This window comes from Erythrolamprus reginae, chromosome 2, assembly GCF_031021105.1.
Source record: "Erythrolamprus reginae isolate rEryReg1 chromosome 2, rEryReg1.hap1, whole genome shotgun sequence".
NCBI lineage: Eukaryota > Metazoa > Chordata > Lepidosauria > Squamata > Dipsadidae > Erythrolamprus > Erythrolamprus reginae.
The window spans coordinates 263,040,598-263,059,320 of NC_091951.1; the positions used below are offsets into that span (position 1 = coordinate 263,040,598).

The following is an 18,723-nucleotide window of genomic DNA, read 5'->3' on the forward strand; positions in this document are numbered from 1 at the left end:
GACTTTCGCGGGTGGTCTCCGAACGCATCCCCCACAAAAATCAAGGGAACACTGTACTGTATTTATTTTAGACCAGCATGGATAATCTATAACCGTATTAAGCGATCCATTAGCAAGAAAAGGAAACAGAATGATAACCTACAAAGTACAGTGTGGAAAAATATTTCTAATAAGGCAGTTTTCCATTCAGGAAAATCCAAAGGTCAATTGAAACAAGCAAATCTCTTCACCTTTGGAAAAAAAATCATACTTATATATCATTCATGAACTCAAGACAAAGGTTTTATGTCCTGTGTGAAACGTATTCTGGAGGCTCTCTTGGGACTATGAAGGTGAAGCTTTTAAAGAACCTTAGAAACATTTCCAAAGGAAAATATGACACTACTTCTGGCATCTTCCCAATGGGGAAAAAAACCTCCTGAAATGTATTGCATGAGCCAGCTTTACATTACAATCGTCAAACTGAAAAATCAAGAATTTCCTATAAGAGTTACATATATTCCTATAGGCAATGTGGCGGTCTTTCTTATTCCAAACAGTGTGAATTAATGAATATTATTTGGGAGAAAATACATATAATGATGAGCTTGAGCAAACTCTTTATTCTGCTCATTTGAGAATTTAAGTGGTTTCTTTCCAAAGTGCTTTACTATCCTCCCTACCTTCCATCATTAAAGAATATATGTTGCTTTATCTATTTTTTCTCTATAATAGTGTTGCAAAAGTTGGCAATTGATACTTCAGAATATCATATTTGACATGTTGTGATACAAACAAGTGGTCTTGCCTAATGCCCACTCATTCAGGAACCATTTGAAGTAATGATGGCACTGAACAAGAAGGCTTACAACTGGTCCTAACATTTACAGCTGTCACACTGCCCCAACAGTCACTATATGGGTCCTTGGTAACCAGCATGCCCTTTCAATGGTCACAATGCCCCACGGTCACATGGTCGCTATTTGCGACTTTTCACTGCCAACTTCCAGCAAACAAACTCAATGGGGAAGGCAGCGGGAATTCACAAATCATAATCATATGACATCAAACTTAATGACCCCAATTAGAACTGCTGGATCTGCTGTCATGGATTGGTACAGTCATGTTATTGTTTTTCACTTTGCAGTCATGTTGCTTAGTGATGGAGTTGCTGGTACCAATTGTGTAGTTAACTGAGGACTAGTGGCATTTTCAGAAATAAAAGAGGATTTTGTGAAGTTCTGTGGTTCAGATTCATCATTTGTCTTTCATTTTCTTGCGGTGTATGGGATAATAGTTATAGGGAGGGATATTTTGAGGGAGGGAAGGGATATATATCCCACCACTCCCATCAGCACCTGGAAACCAGTTACAACAGCATCCCTCGGAACAGAAACACAAGTGGTTATTCCAGGGTAGCAATGCATTTCAGATGCATCATCATTATTATTATTATCATCATCATCACAACAACAACAACAACCACAACAGAGTTGGATGGGATTTGAAGTCTTCTAGTCCAACTCCCTACTTGGGCAGAAAACCCTACTTCAGACAAATTGTTATCCAACATCTTCTTAAAAACTTCCAGTGTTGGAGGATTCACAACTTCTGGAGGCAAGCCGTTTGTTTGTTTGTTTGGTTGGTTGGTTGGTTGGTTGGTTGGTTGGTTGGTTGGTTGGTTGGTTGATTGATTTTTATGCCACCCTTCTCCTTAGACTCAGGGTGGCTTACAACATGTTAGCAATAGCACTTTTTAAAAGAGCCAGCATATTGCCCCCACAATCCGGGTCCTTATTTTACCCACCTCGGAAGGATGGAAGGCTGAGTCAACCTTGAGCCGGTGATGAGATTTGAACCACTGACCTACAGATCTACAGTCAGCTTCAGTGGCCTGTAGTACCGCACCATCTTGGCTCTGTTCCACTGATCAATTGTTCTAACTGTCAGGAATGTTCTCCTTAGTTCTAAGTTGCTTCTCTCCTTGTTTAGTTTGTACCCTTTGCTTCTTGTTCTGCCCTCAGGTGCTTTGGAGAATAGTTTCACTCCTGCTTCTTTGTGGCAACCTCTGAAATACTGGAACACTGCTATCATATCCCCCCTAGTCCTTCTTTTCATTAAGCTAGACATACCCAGTTCCTGCAACCATTCTTCATATGTTTTAGCCTCTTTGTTGCTCTTCTCTGCACTCTTTCTAGAGCCTCAACATCCTTTTTACATTTTACAATTTAGCTTTTGCTGAACAGTCATAGTTATATCATCCACTACTTTCAAGGTACAGGTTGATAACAATAGCACTTACACTTATATACCACTTCCTAATGTTTTAGGGCCCTCTCTAAGCAGTTTTACAGAGCCAGCATATATAAACTGGGTCCTCATTTTACTGACCTCAGAAGGATGGAAGGCAGAGTCAATCTTGAGCCGGTGACAACCGAACTGCTGGCAGCCAGCAGAATTAGCCTGCATTGTAACACTGTGCCACCATGGCTCATAGATCACAACAATGTAATTGTAATTGAGTTAAAATACACAGGGGGGAAAATGGTACTTACAGTTGGAGGATTGACTGGAGAGAGGGAGAGAGAGTTCTCGGGGTTTTTTAAAATCAGATGATCAAACTTTCTAGAGAGCTATAGTTATGTTTGTAGCAATTCTATAATTGAATGGAAAGCACAGTGCTTTTCCTGACTTAGTCAAGGAAAAGGAGGAGTTTTAAATTGAGGCAAACCAAACAATTAATGGTATGTGTATTGATACTTCCTTTTGTATTTCTGCAGTGAACGCTCTGTGAAGAGACATGGGACTTTGGTCCCCAAGCTTGCCAATCCCTTATCTTTTGTGAACTTTAAATTAATTTTTAAAAAGCTATTTATTCAAGGTTGACTAAAGAGCTAAAATAGGAAAGATCAGACAAATCAGGAGCAAGAAATGAAATATGAGGAAACCAGTATTCTTTGACAAAGTGCCCCAGGGGATAAGCGTGCTGAATGTAGCCAGTAGGGAAATGATAAGGGCATTTATGGTGGGATAGAAGAAAGCAATTTATCAAGAGTACATGAGCTCTCCAGTGATCACCAGCAAAGAAGATACCAAAGTACATAAGGAGGAAGAGGACTCCCTGGAAGAAAGTGTTTAAAGCTGACAAAATTGCATTTAAAAGGGCGGGAGGAGTATAATATAGAAGTCCATTTTGTTAAACGTTACGCTTCATCAAGGATTCTTCAGTCTTTTAGAATAAAAAACAAGAAACAGCTGAACTTATTTTGTGAATGAAAAGGGGCAAAGCTAGAAAGATTATTGGGTGAAGTCTTTGTGTATAAATGAGCTTGCACATATGTATTAAAATGTATTTTCAAACAGCAAAATGTTAAGTGAAAGTTAAAAGCCGACATTATTTTTATGTTTTCATTTTATTAGTCCATTCCATTTCTCTCTCTCTCAACCGAATACATTGTACAAATAGATATTTTCCCTCTTCTGCCCATGTTAAGGATAAAATTATTTAGATAAAGAGATACTAAATCTATACAGTGGTACCTCAAGATACGAACCCCTCGTCTTACGAACAACTCGTGATACGAACCCGGGGTTCAGAAAAATTTTGCCTCTTCTTACGAACTTTTTTCGAGTTACGAACCGGCGTGCGGAGACTGCTGGGAAGCCGCGCGGCTGTTTTAAAAGGTGACAGCCGGGCGGCGGGGCTTCCCAGAAGCCTCCCGAACGCCAGTTCGTAACTCGAACAAAGTTCGTAAGAAGAGGCAAAATTTTGCTGAACCCCGGGTTCGGTTCGGGAGGTTGCTGGGAAGCCCCCCAGGCTAGCTGCGACCTTTTAAAACACCCGCGCCGCTTCCCAGCTGTCTCCCGAAGCCGAACGCGGAAGTTCGGCTTTAGCGTTCGGCTTCAGGAGACAGCTGCGAAGCGGCGCGGGTGTTTTAAAAGGTCGCAGCCGGCCTGGGGGGCTTGCCAGCACCCCCCAGAACCCAGAACCCGGGTTCGGGGGGTGCTGGGAAGCCCCCCAGGCTGGCTGCGACCTTTTAAAACACCCACGCCGCTTCGCAGCTGTCTCCCGAAGCCGAACGCGGAAGTTCGGCTTTAGCATTCAGCTTCAGGAGACAGCTGCGAAGCGGCGCGGGTGTTTTAAAAGGTCGCAGCCGGCCTGGGGGGCTTGCCAGCACCCCCCCGAACCCCGAACCCGGGAAGCCCCCCAGGCCGGCTGTCACCTTTTAAAACAGCAGCGCGGCTTGCCAGCAGTCGCCGAAAGCCGTTTTTTTGCGGGGTTTTCTTTGGTTGCACAAATTAATTGACTTTACATTGTTTCCTATGGGAAACAATGTTTCGTCTTACGAACCTTTCATCTTACGAACCTCCTCCTTGCACCAATTAAGTTCGTATCATGAGGTATTACTGTATATCCAATTATCTACCACAGATATACAAGTATGTAGCAGAATAACAGAGTTGTGGTATGTGGGGTAGATAATTGGGTGTATCAATTTGGTATCTGTTTGTCTAAATAATTTTCTCCTTAACATAGACAGAAGAGGGAAAATATCTATTTACAAGGCAGTCTGTTGAAAAGAGATTAACAGTATCATTATTAGTCAGGTATCTGCTATCAGTGCGCTTAAATGTGTATTTTGTGCATCATGTCTTCAGTTATTATCGTGTAATATGCTTTTTTAATATAACCTACAATTGTTGTTTGAGCAGTTCAATTTAATAGCACTTAGCAATAGCACTCAGACTTATATACTGCTTCACAGGGCTTTTACAGGCCTCTCTAAGTGGTTTGCAGAATCAGCATATTGCCCCCAACAATCTGTGTCCTCATTTTACCTACTTCGGAGTCAACCTTGAGCCTGATAAAATTGTAGGCAGCCAGCAGTCAGCAGAAATATTTATTTATTTATTTATTTACTTACTTACTTACTTACTTACTTACTTACTTACTTACTTACTTATTTATTAGATTTGTATGCTGCCCCGCTCCGAAGACTCGGGGCGGCTAACAACAATATAAAAAGACAATGTAAACAAATCTAATATTAAAAATAATCTAAAAAACCCCAATTTAAAGAACCACTCATACATACAAGCATACCATGTATACATTCTATAAGCCTAGGGGGAAGGGAAATTTCAATTCCCCCATGCCTGACGACAGAGGTGGGTTTTAAGGAGCTTGCGAAAGGCAAGGAGGGTGGGGGCAACTCTGATATCTGGGGGGAGCTGGTTCCAGAGGGTCAGGGCCGCCACAGAGAAGCTCTTCTCCTGGGTCCCGCCAAATGACATTGCTTAGTCAACGGGACCCGGAAAAGGCCAACTCTGTGGGACCTAACCGGTCACTGGGATTCGTGTGGCAGAAATAGCCTGCATTACTGCATTCTAACCATTGTGCCACCATGGTTCTTACCTTAATAATCATAATGACAATCACAATCATTATCATAATCATATCTTAATAATAATCTCAATATTAAATTAATCATAATCATAGATTCAATTTAATATACTGTCCTCATTTCACCATTCTCTGTCTTTATTCCTTCTTTCAGCTTTGGACAAGCTTAGCACTCAACATTTGTACCATCCAACTCAAGTGGAGATTGTTCAATCCAACGTTGTGTTCGACATCAGCAGCTTGATGCTATACGGTACTCAGGCTGTGCCTGTGAGACTGAAGATTCTGCTTGATCGACTGTTCAGTGTGTTGAAACAGGAAGAAGTACTGCACATCCTTCATGGTTTGGGCTGGACTCTTCGCGACTACGTTCGGGGTTACATCCTTCAGGTAGGAATCCTGTTCACAAACAGGTAGATAGTCCCCGGATTTTTAAAAAACTGAACAAGAGAGTCATAATTTCTTTGCACAGTGTCTCCCTTATAATGTATTAGCTATGTTGTATGTTACTGGAATCGACGAGAAATAATGTTTCCAAAATGTGATATTTTTTTCCCTGAATACAGGTAGTCCTCAATTTATGAGCATGATCGAGTCCATCTTTTCTGTTGCTAAGTGATAAAATAGTTAAGTGAAGTTTTAAGACTTTTCTTGCCATGGCTCTTACCTGAATCACAGCAGCTGTTAAGTTAGTAACATGGTTATTAAATTGTAGGATCCAATCTGAGTCAATCACCAGATCAGTCATTTTTTCTTCCGAGCTTTTGGACTTCGGAGCCTATCTTCAGAGAACTTCTCTCTAGCAGATAGGATCCATTACAAGTCCGAAAGCTCAGAAGATTAAACCTCTGTCCAGTAGTGGGTTCTAAAACCTGATGTTATTGGTTCAGGTGAGAGGGGCGGCATACAAATCTAATAAATAAATAAATCCAGGGCAAGTCGGTCCTGGTGACCGACCCAGACTGAATCCTGTAGCATTATCCTGACACTCATATATTCACCTTCATTCATGGTTATTAAATGAATCTGGTTTCCATTGACTTTGCTTGTCAAAAGATCACAACAGGTGATCACAGGACCCAAGGATCATCATAAATATGAGCTAGTTGCCAAATATTTGAATTTTGATTACTTATCCATGGAGATGCTATTACAAATGTGTGAAAAATGGCCATAACTCACTTTTTTCAGTGCCGCTGTAATTTTGTAATTTTGAACTGTTGTAATTAGGAAACTACCTGTAGTTTTAAAAGTTCGCCAAAACATTTCTCTTCTACATTTTCACTGCATAGCAAGAGTTATATGACTTACAAACATTTTTAGAATTTCAATGTTTCATTCTGAAATTAGTACAACTCCTAGCCTTCCCACTTGAATTGAATATAAATATTATTTAAAACAATAAATGAAAAAGGATAGAGTTAGATTTAACACTACCCTTATCCATTTATGAGGACTATTCATTTTTAACTATAGGATTTTCAGAATAGTTTACTTCTACCTCAGGGAAAGTAAAGAGCAGCATTTATTGGCTATTTTTCTGAGATAGGGATCATGCCACAATTGTATTCCATTTGAATAGGCTAGTTACTTATGCTTTAAGCATAAAGGTGATGGCTGAAAACTGATTGCCTTTATTTATAAAGTATGCAAGAAAGATTTAGGATGCATTTGTGTACATAGTTACCTGAAAGTCAATCTCACTGGTCTTCTGATTAGGTATGCATAAGTCTACATTGTTAAAATCCCGCAATACTGTACACTAAATTGAAAAACACCAACTTTAGCCAAATTGTGAATTGGCATTTTTGAAATTAACTTCAGGTACGCACATATAAAACTGAATGCTCAAAGGAAAGCAAAATAATCAAATTATTATCTATAATTGCATATTATATTTTTAAACAGAACACTGATTGCAAAAACAATAACATCCTGTGTTTAAATAATCACTGTGTTTGGAGGTAATGTAAAACCATGGTTTAATGTTTCAGAAATAAGCATCTCTCTAAGCTTGCATGCTTTGCCGTAATGCATGTACATGGTCGAGATTGGAAACTTCTGTTTTAGATTATCTGCAGCTTAGTCTGTAGCCTGAGCTCTAAACTGGTTCAGTTTGAACAATTTGGCCAACTATGTTTTAGCTACAAGTGCCCTTGGCTTACTTTCAAGTTACCTTGTCATCCAAATAGAGTGAACTAGTTACTTCTAACCAGAATAATCCAGACATAGGTTAAAATAAAACATTGGTCCTTTTTCTAGCTTAATCTGGCCGAAATAAGCCATTGGGTCATATTTGAATTGACACAGAAATTTATAAACAATCTATGTTTACAAGTCAGAAAACAAACCCCTGGCACATTCACTACAATTACCTAAGGGTGCATCATTGGAATTGAGCCTATATGTTTTACTGAAAATCAGAAAATTTTATTAGCTACAGTTTAAGGTTATGCTTGAACTGACAATGACCAGAGGCATTCAGTAACCTTTTTAAAAAGGGAAGTAATATTTTGATTTTTAGATTTATTATTAGAATTGGAAGAGACCTTGTAGGTCATCTAATCCAACCCTCCACTCAAACAGGATTTCCTACACCATTTGAGCCAGATGGCAGTCCAATCTCCCCTTGAAGATTGCAAGTATTGGGAGCTGACCTTGATTGATCTAAAAAAAAAATGAGAATGGGCAGACTTGATTAGTATATTTGAAATTCTGAATGAGATCGTGCTTCCCAGGCAGAATCAGTTCATAATCCGTGAGTCCTCCTGGACCAGCAACCTCTGCTCAAAGGTAGCAGCTGAAGCTAGGAGGACCTTTGTACATTCCATCTTATTAGAACTGATGGAGCAGGAACCTGATCACTGTCCCACATGCCTATTATCTCACACATGGACTGCCATGAAAACCACCCAGAAACTTTAACCAATCCAGAAAACTGTGTCTTAGATAGTTATGGGCGTTGGTTGATTTGTCTACAGTCAGTTTCCAGACAGAGTTCAAAGTGTTGGTTGCTAACGTTACTACCCTATTCGGACATATGCATGGTTTCTGCCCATCATTAAGATATGGAAGAAAGATACTCTCCAGGTCTCTTCATTAGGACTGTCATCTGCAAAATAATTTCTGATATCTAGAATGGAGTTTTGGATTCTACATTGACCTCAATTAAACGCAATTTAGCTTCTCAAGCATGCACCTGGGGTCTGAGATACTCACCTTTTTACAAAGAGGAGTGTTGATGAGACATCATTATTAGCAATGCTGGGGATATTTTGCTATATACAGTGGTACCTCAAGATACGAACCCCTCGTCTTACGAACAACTCGTGATACGAACCAGGGGTTCAGAAAATTTTTGCCTCTTCTTACGAACTTTTTCCGAGTTACGAACTGGCGTTCGGAGACTGCTGGGAAGCCGCGCGGCTGTTTTAAAAGGTGACAGCCGGGCAGCGGGGCTTCCCAGAAGCCTCCCGAACGCCGGTTCATAAGTCGAACAAAGTTCGTAAGAAGAGGCAAAATTTTTCTGAACCCCGGGTTCGGTTCGGGAGGTTGCTAGGAAGCCCCCCAGCTCGGCTGTCACCTTTTAAAACAGCCGCACGGCTTCCCAGCTGTCTCCCGAAGCCAAACACGGAAGTTCGGCTTTGGCGTTCGGCTTCAGGAGACAGCTGGGAAGCGGCACGGCTGTTTTAAAAGGTCGCAGCCGGCCTGGGAGGCTTCCCAGCACCCCCCCCAAACCCGGGTTCGGGGTTCAGGGGGGTGCTGGCAAGCCCCCCAGGCTGGCTGCGACCTTTTAAAACACCCACGCCGCTTCCCAGCTGTCTCCTGAAGCCGAACGCCAAAGCCGAACTTCCGCGTTCGGCTTCAGGAGACAGCTGGGAAGCGGCGCGGCTGTTTTAAAAGGTCGCAGCCGGCCTGGGGGGCTTGCCAGCACACCCCCGAACCCCGGGTTCGGGGGGGTGCTGGGAAGCCCCCCAGGCCGGCTGTCACCTTTTAAAACAGCTGCGCGGCTTCCCAGCAGTCGCCGAAAGCCGTTTTTTTGCGGGGGTTTTTTTGGTTGCATGGATTAATTGACTTTACATTGTTTCCTATGGGAAACAATGTTTCGTCTTACGAACCTTTCATCTTACGAACCTCCTCCTTGCACCAATTAAGTTCGTATCATGAGGTATTACTGTATTTTGATTTTAACTACTTTATTGTGCATGTATGCCAGTTAGAGATAACTCTATCTGTGATTGGAATAGTGTATAGACCCAAATTGATAAGAATGCACGCATTCTTAGATGGAGGATCACATATATGGGCAATAGCAGTGAAGTGTGTGTGTATGTATGTATGTATGTATGTATGTATGTATGTATGTATGTATGTATGTATGCTATCAGAGTTCAAGTTCAACTTGAGAGAAACTTTATTTTCTCATAAGGATTTTGGTGAAGATTGTTTGCTCCAGTGTTATAGTTTGATGAAGAACCTTCTCATTGCTATTTGTTGATTCCTAATAGCATGGTCTATTATTAGACATTGATATAAGTGTTTGATTTATTGCTCCTGTATAAAAAGTAGACCAGAATTTCTTATAAATCAGGAAGCCTTTTGTGTGCGAGTATTGTTTTAAAGAAAATATTTCTGATCAATTTATATTAAGAAAGACAAATTAAGAGAAGGAACAATGGTCTGGGTTTTCATGTTGGTGAAGTTGTATTAACATGCCAAATTTCCAGTTCACTGGACAAAGTGAGATTAAAAACTCAAGTACAGTATATAGCTTTAACTCCATGACATTTTACTAAGATTACATATTCTGATTTTTGTTGTATATTTGGAATATATTTATATATTCAAAATCTGAATTTTGAATTAGGTAAAAGTGAAACTGCAGCCAGTAGAATATATTTAGAATAAATTGGAATAAATTTAGAATAAAGGTACAAATTTCACCATAAAGATCGAAGGATGGGTTTGCAATCACTTATAACATTTGCCTTTTGTTTTTATCCTAATTCCATAATTATATATCTCAGTTTTGGATGAGCTGAGCTTATCTCATAAAAACTAATAAGCATGTGAGAGGGGATATTTTCAGACCTTTAAACATTTGGCAGTTGTCTACACATAATATTATGTGTAACTCTTTTTTCATTGTGTCTAAACATAGAAAGGTGCACTGCATTCCCATACACTTTATATTCAAATATATCCCTTCTGCTCACAGATGTACATTTTTTCTTTTAAACAATTCCATGTGTGCTTATGTATTATAAATGCTTAGCACCTGAATAATTGTTTCAACGAAAAGATGCAAGATGGCACTTGGATGACAGCTTAAAATTTAATATCATGTTAGCAATATTTAGGTGTTTGAATTCATTAGAATAGAATAGAATAGAATAGAATAGAATAGAATAGAATAGAATAGAATAGAAAATGGGAATGGGAATGGGAAATTGTGCAGAACTTCTTTATTGGCCAAGTGTGATTGGACACACAAGGACTTTGTCTATGGTGCATATGCTCTCAGTTTACATAAAAAAGAAGACAAGATACATTCATGAAGAATCATAAGTTACAACACTTAATTATAGTCATAGGGTACAAATAAGCAATCAGGAAACAACCAATTTCAATATAGATGGCAAGGATACAAGCAACAAAATTGCAATCATGCTATCATAAGTAGGAAGAGATGGGTGACTAATAATAATAGTAATGCAGCCTTTGTGACTAGTTTGACAATGGTGAGGGAATTATGTGTTTAGCAGAGTGATGGCATTCGGGGGGAAATTGTTGTTGTTTCTAGTTGTCTTGGTCTACAGTGTTCTATAGCATCGTTTTGAGGATAGGAGTTGAAACATTTATATCCAGAATGTGAGGGATCAGTAAATATTTTCACGGTCCCTTTTTTGACTCGTGCAGTATACAGGTCCTCAGTGGAAGACAGGTTGGCAGTAATTGTTTTTTTTATGTAGTTCTGATTATCCTCTGAAATCTGTGTCGGTCTTGTTGGGTTGCAAACCAAACCGGGCAGTTATAGAGGTGCAGATGACAGACTCAATAATTCCTCTGTGGAACTGTATCAGCAGCTCCTTGTGCAGTTTGAGTTTCCTGAGTTGGTGCAGAAAGAACATTCTTGGTTGTGCTTTTTTGATGACCTTTTGACCTAAAAAGGTGACCCTTTTAGGTCATGAGATATGATAGAACCTAAAAATTTGAAGGTCTCTACTGGTGATATTGTGTTGTCTAGTATTTTAAGAGATGCTAGAATGGGATGGTTTCTCCTAAACTCTACCACCATTTCTACAGTTTTTAGTGTGTTTGGTTCCAGATTTTCCAGGTTGCACCACGAAGCTAGTTATTCAATCTCCGATCTGTATGCAGTTTCATTGTTGTGTCGAATGAGGCCGATCACTGTTGTATCATCTGCAAACTTTAGTAGTTTAACATATGGCTCATTTGAAATGTAGTCATTGGTATATATAGAGAAAACATGGCATACATCTGGGCCTTCCAAAAGTTTCCCAATACTTGACTTACAACTATTCATTTAGTGATAATTCAAAGTTATGACAGCACTGAAAAAAGAGGCTTGGGACCATCCCTCCCTCTTCAACTGTTACAGCTTCCCCAACTGGTCATGTGATCCAAATCCCGATGCTTGGCAACTGGCATGTATTTATGACGGTTGCAAAGATCCGGAGGTCACATGATCACCTTTTGTGAGCAAAGTCAATGGAAAAGCCAGAGTCATTAAACAACTGTGTCACCAACTTATCAACTGCATAGATTCACTGCACAACTGTGGCAAGAAAGGTCATTAAATGCAAATCTCACTTAACAACTGTCTTTCTTTGCGAAAGAACTTTTGGACTCAGTTGTGGCCATAGTCAAGGAGTACCTGTATTTGAGCTAAACTGTTACTTTTCCACCCTGTATCTTTTTGCAAGAGATCAGTATTGACAATGCAGTGGTCAGTGGTAAGGAGCTGATTTTCCCTGGCCCTTTTTCTAGCAGGCTTTAAGTTAGAACTGCACCCTGGAATGAATCCACAAGTAAACTGTTCTCTCAGCTTTGTGGTAATGTCTACAAGGCAAAGTTATCAACCATGAGTCACACAGCTGAGCAGTGCAGAGCTCTCCAAAACACCATCAGGTTAGAGGTCAGTTTATCTGCGTAAAATTAAATCATCCTGTAGCCTTCAAGGCTTCAGAATGATTATTGGATGCAATAACTCTGTGTGGAATATTAATTCAGTTGAAAAAGAAAATAATTATTGTGGCAAGTTAAAACAGCTATAGGAGGCTTACCACATATTAACTTGGTTAGCAGCTGTCTTGCGGGCAAAATTGCTGGGCAAATGAAGGAATATGGTAAGTGACCAAGGTAAGTGCAGTTATTACTTATGTGCTAAAATGTTCTGCATAAGCAATTTGGGGAATAAAAGAATCATATTGGTGAATGCCTGTAGAGAATAATATGCAAAAAAAATAAAGCTCTGCTATTACAAATGTTTGCTATCTTTTATGCTTTTTAAAAGCAGTGAGCAGAAGATTGCACATCTACAAATAATCCAACATACTTACTTATCATCAGGTTATTTTTTTAATTCAATTAAACTCTCAAGCAGATCTAGAATCCTCACTTATTTGAGCATTGGCAGAGCTTTAAATTTTAGTAAAACTAGGCTTACACATACACAACATTTTCTTAAATTTAAGCAAAAGCAAAGTACAACAGAAACATAGCCACCCGGAATTGTTTTGATAGTGAGATGGGTAGCATATAGATTTAATCAATAATAAATCAGTAACTTGACATTGCTTCTTTATACAAAAACGCTTCCATTCACCAAAGAAGGAATTAAAGTCAGTGTGAAATATCTTCTTTGTATTACCTTGAGATATATTCTAATGAAAGCCAATGTAGTATAGTGATTAAGGTACCAGTTTAGAAACCGGGAGACTGTGAGTTCTAGTGATTTTGCTCCAGTCCCTTTTTTCATGCTCTGATCAACAGGATGGGTCACCTCTGTATTCTAACTCTATGGATTGCATAGACACGCCTCCTCCCTGGTCCTGGACTCTCAGTTCACTCAATGCAATTTCAGCTCGAGGAAGTAACTTGCATTAGCTCCTGATTTTGGAGCTTTTAGGCCTGTTTCTCTCTGGGTGAGAACTCTGGATTTTGGGCCTTTTCTCTCAGCCTTATAAAGAAGGAAATGGCAAACTGCCACACTTTGGAAGTCTTTCTAAGAAAACTGCAGGAACCAGGCAGTTGCCAGACTGCTTCCAATGGGAAAGAACCCTATCTGAAGTAATAGATAGCTATTGCCAATCAGAATACACAATACTGGGTGACTGGTTCAAATGACTTGTGTTGGTGAACCTATGGCACAGGTGCCACAGATGGCATGTGGAGCCATATCTGAGGGCACGCAAGGCTTTGCCCTATGTCAGCTCCCGTATGCATGTGGGCGCTGGTCAGCCGATTTTCGCCCTTCTTTTCTGCTGTTTTCACTCTCCCCAGGATTTAGGAAAGCCTCCTGAACTCTGGGGTTGGCGAAAAACAGCCCAACGGGCGTACCGGATGTCCAGAAGCTTCAGTGAGGCCTGTGTGGATGTGCGGGAAGCAGTGTGGGAGTTGTGCACATGCGCATTAGAGCATTGCATTATGGGTGTGGACACACACATGCACTCTATCACATTATTATTATTATTATTATTATTATTATTATTATTATTATTATTATTATTTATTGGATTTGTATGCCGCCCCTCTCCGCAGACTCGGGGCGGCTAACAACAGCAGTAAAACAGTACAACAAAATCCAATACTAAAAAAGCAGTTAAAAACCCATTATATAAAGACCAATCATACATACAAACATACCATACATAAAATTGTGAAGGCCTAGGGGGAAAGTGTATCTTAGTTCCCCCATGCCTGGCGGCAGAGGTGGGTTTTAAGCAGCTTACGAAAGGCAAGGAGGGTGGGGGCAATTCTAATCTCTGGGGGGAGTTGGTTCCAGAGGGTCGGGGCCGCCACAGAGAAGGCTCTTCCTCTGGGTCCCGCCAAGTGACATTGTTTGGTTGACGGGACCCGGAGAAGACCCACTCTGTGGGACCTAACTGGTAGCTGGGATTCGTGCGGTCCCTGAGATATTCTGGCCCGGTGCTATGAAGGGCTTTATAGGTCATAACAAACACTTTGAATTGTGACCGGAAACTGATCGGCAACCAATGCAGACTGCGGAGTGTTGGAGAAACACATGCTCGCACACCCTTTTGGCACCTGAGCCAAAAAAGGTTCGCCATCACTGATTTAAACTATTTTGAAATCTGGTCTGCCAGGAAAGTTTTATAATAATGGATTATGTAATTCCTACTAAGTTTTACACTCAGGTGAGTGTAAGACGTTATAACGATTTGATACATTCCTTGATGGCTCAACCTCTAAAGACACTGAGCTTGTTCGCTGGAAAGCTCATAGGCTGGATTTGAGACCTGAGCACTGTATTACAGGGTGAGCTTTCATTACTTGTTTCAGCTCCTGCCCACCTATCCGTTTAAATGCATGCAAATGTGAGTAGAGGTACCACTTCTGTGGGAAGTTAACCTTGGAATATAGTCATACTGGCCACATGATCACAGAAGTGTCTTTGGAAAATGCTGGCTCCTTCCCCTAAGAAATGGAGATCGGCATTCCCCCTAGAGTCAAACATGACTGGACAGGGGAAACCCTCCCTTTAATGTGAATTTGAAAAAAATGCAAAATAAGAGAAAGATTGGGTAATCTTTTCCAAAATGGAAGTTTAAGGGGCTTTCATATATAGAAGCCCAGAGTATTCAGGTTATAAATATCAGCTGAATGCCGACAGTATATGGAGCTGTTGCTGTTATGCTGTCTTTGGGCCTTCCATTCTTCCGAGGTGGGTAAAATGAGGACCCAGATTGTTGGGGGCAATATGCTGATTCTGTAAATTGCTTAGAGAGGGCTGTAAAAGCACTGTGAAGTGGTATATAAGTCTAAATGCTATTGCTATTGATATTTAGACTGTAGCACAGGTCTTATAAAATAGTGAACTTTGTCCTGACACATCAAAAGTTTTAAGAAAAAGTTGGCACTGCCCCACCCTCCAATCTACTCCGAAAGCCCAATTATGCCTTTGTCTTCATCCCAAGCAACAAAACATAAAGACAACACAAAGCAGCATTCACTGTATATGCACACTACAATGCTCTGCTATGCCCCCCCTTACCGCCATACAAAATACCTCTGGAGATCTTAATTATACTATGATAATCCTTTCTGCATCTTTTTGAGAATATCTGTGGTGGCATATTTGATACAAAGTAGAGGGATAACTTTTAAGGTTGAAGACTTTTGAGAAACCGAAAAAATATAGCAATGTACATGCATGACTGGAAATATCCCTGATATATATGGAAAACAGTGTTGCTCATTATATAAGTCCTAAGTAGGGTTGGGTTGAATTCAATCTTGCATGGCCTTTAATAATTTTTTCCCTTAATATTCTTGCAATCCATTGATGTGCTTTAAATTTATGAGGCAAAAGTGTCTGCTCAGGTATTTTTTAACTGCTAAAGCATAAAGTCCAATTATTGGGGCAAAACCTGTTATTGAAATCCATACTTAAACCAAAAATATGTGTGTTTCCTTTCTCACCCCTTCACCTGTGCCATTTTAAAAAAAATATTACTCAGCTATTGGGATCCTAGCTGGGCATAAATGTGTCATTTTATTTCAAAATAATTTTGTGTTTAGAATTTTAGAAAGTAGTGTTGGTTATGACCTATAAAGCCCTTCATGGCACCGGACCCGAATAGCTCCGGGACCGCCTTCTGCCACACGAATCCCAGTGACCGGTTCGGTCCCACAGAGTTGGCCTTCTCCGGGTCCCGTCGACTAAACAATGTCGTCTGGCGGGACCCAGGGGAAGAGCCTTCTCTGTGGCGGCTCCAACCCTCTGGAACCAGCTCTCTCCTGAGATTAGGATTGCCCCCACCCTCCTTGCCTTTTGCAAACTCCTTAAAACCCACCTCTGCCGTCAGGCATGGGGGAACTGAAACATCTCCCCCTTGTCCATGTTGTTTTGGTGTTAGATTGACTGTATGCGTGTTTTTAATATTCTGGGGTTGTTTTTTATGAATTTTTTAGTTTAAAATTGTAATTGGATTGGTGGGTATTGGATTTGTTATTATGTATTGTTTTTACCTTGTTGTGAGCCTCCCCGAGTTTGCGGAGAGGGGCGGCATATAAATCCAATAAATCTAATCTAATCTAGTTTTACTGTGGACCCAGAGTTAAAAAAGGAAGGGTCCATTGTATTGTAATAGATAGCCCACCCCTATTACAAAATAAACGAAATAAAAAAATATTGGTACAGGTTTGTGATAAAATAAAAGGAATTGAATACCAAGTTAACTTTTTATTTGCTACCTTTTCTAAAATTTGGTATATAGAAATAGATTTACAAATAAAAAAGAAACATCGATAAGGCTGTTTTGATAAGATTAGCACATAGAAATTGAATCTATATACAGTGTTCCCTCGATTTTCGCGGGTTCGAACTTTGCGGAATGTCTATACCACGGTTTCCCAAATATATTAATTTAAAAATACTTCGCGGGTTTTTTCCCTATACCATGGTTTTTCCCGCCCGATGAAGTCGTATGTCATCGCCAAACTTTCGTCGGCCTTTAATAAATATTTTTTTTAATAAACTTTAATAAATAAACATGGTGAGTAATAATCTGAATGGTTGCTAAGGGAATGGAAAATTGCACTTTAGAGGTTTAAAGTGTTAAGGGAAGGCTTGTGATACTGTTCATAGCCAAAAATAGTGTATTTACTTCCGCATCTCTACTTTGTGGAAATTCGACTTTCGCGGGCGGTCTCGGAACGCATTCCCCGCGAAAATCAAGGGAACACTGTATATAAAAGTCAAATGCCACTCAGTCATCATGAAATCTCTAGAACTGTAAAGCCTACAAACTTGAAACTTGGCATGTATGTTCCTCTTGGCTTCTAGGTGCTCGCAAAGAAAGGAGTTTTTGAAATAATCATCAGATCATTAATATTTTTTATATACAGTATTATATTAACATGCTCTGATGCTAAGGAGTTAGATGTTCCACTCCCCCTCCCCACATAAAAAGAACTTGTTCCAACTGCCAGTTGTCTTGTATTAACATGCTCTGATGCTAAGGACTTACACATTCTACATAGATTTTCAAGCTTTAAGTGTCAATGTATCAAGCCCTATCTAAGTACTCATTAATGTTTAAGCTTTAACTGTTAATTTATCAAGCCCAATTACATGTTTTCCTAGAAAAGTACAGGTATCCAGCTACTGCTTTATAATATAAGCAAAATAGACCCAAAGGTGCTTTTTCAAAAGTCAACCGGACTTTGTTTGTCCTTGAAGACATTTTGCTTTTCATCTAATTCCATTCAGACTGAAATACATTATGCAAACTCTTTATGTGGATGCGTTCAGATGGAGGTTACTGCTCCCACTGCTTTGGGTGTCCAGCATGCGCAGGAAGCAAAATTTTGCAACGGGACGCGTGCGAGTGTGTGAGAATTTGGCTATATTTTTTTGCATGCACGGAGGCAAAAATATTGCTGAAATCTCACGCACACACACAAGATTTTGCTTCCTGTGCATGCAAGATGCGTGCATGCGCACTCTGGACACCCACCCACTGGGACATGCACAGCTCCCATTTTACTACCAATGAGCAGTGTGGGTCGTACTGGGTAGGAAACCACTACTGGATGCATTTTAAGGAAATCTGAATCCCCTTAAACCAGTATGAACCATTTTCATTGGAATTTTTAAAACATAAAGTCCAGTACAGAAATATATGAGAAGCAATCATTCTGTGACTCTTAACTTTTATACTTACATGACACGTTGAGGGGCTTTTTCCGCTAGACTATTTGAAATAAGCATGAGCTTTTCTTGATTTTCTTTTTCTTTTATAAATTCTTGAAGTTAAGAAGTTTAATTTATTTTAGCATGTTATATAATTATGAAACCTCAGATCATATAGATCCCCCTGCTAAGGGACTTTTGTCATCTCTCTAGCATCCATTGATTGACTTTTCCTTGATGTCTAAGGGTGGGAGAGGGCGTCATTTTCCTTCCAGCAGTAATCTTCCAGTGAGATGCTAGTCCTGTCTTGTGTAATAATAAGAAAAAACAATGACGTGTGAATGTCTCTTATTAGAAGGAGTAACTGTCATTAACACTTACTGTCATTCTCAAAGCAGACTGCGTAGTACATCTCTAAGGGTAGTAGGAAATGGAATAC

At 40.0% G+C, this 18,723-nt stretch overlaps 1 protein-coding gene across 6 annotated transcripts in view; it reads left to right on the top strand.

Annotated features, from left to right (window-relative positions):
* The window catches only part of BNC2 (basonuclin zinc finger protein 2), a 556,729-nt gene that overhangs the window by 400,758 nt on the left and 137,248 nt on the right, over positions 1–18,723 (top strand). For all 6 annotated transcript variants that reach the window (XM_070742538.1, XM_070742536.1, XM_070742539.1 and 3 more), the window contains one exon: positions 5,538–5,773. In XM_070742538.1, the coding sequence (XP_070598639.1) occupies positions 5,538–5,773 (236 nt within the window). The remainder of the gene's footprint in view (positions 1–5,537; positions 5,774–18,723) is intronic.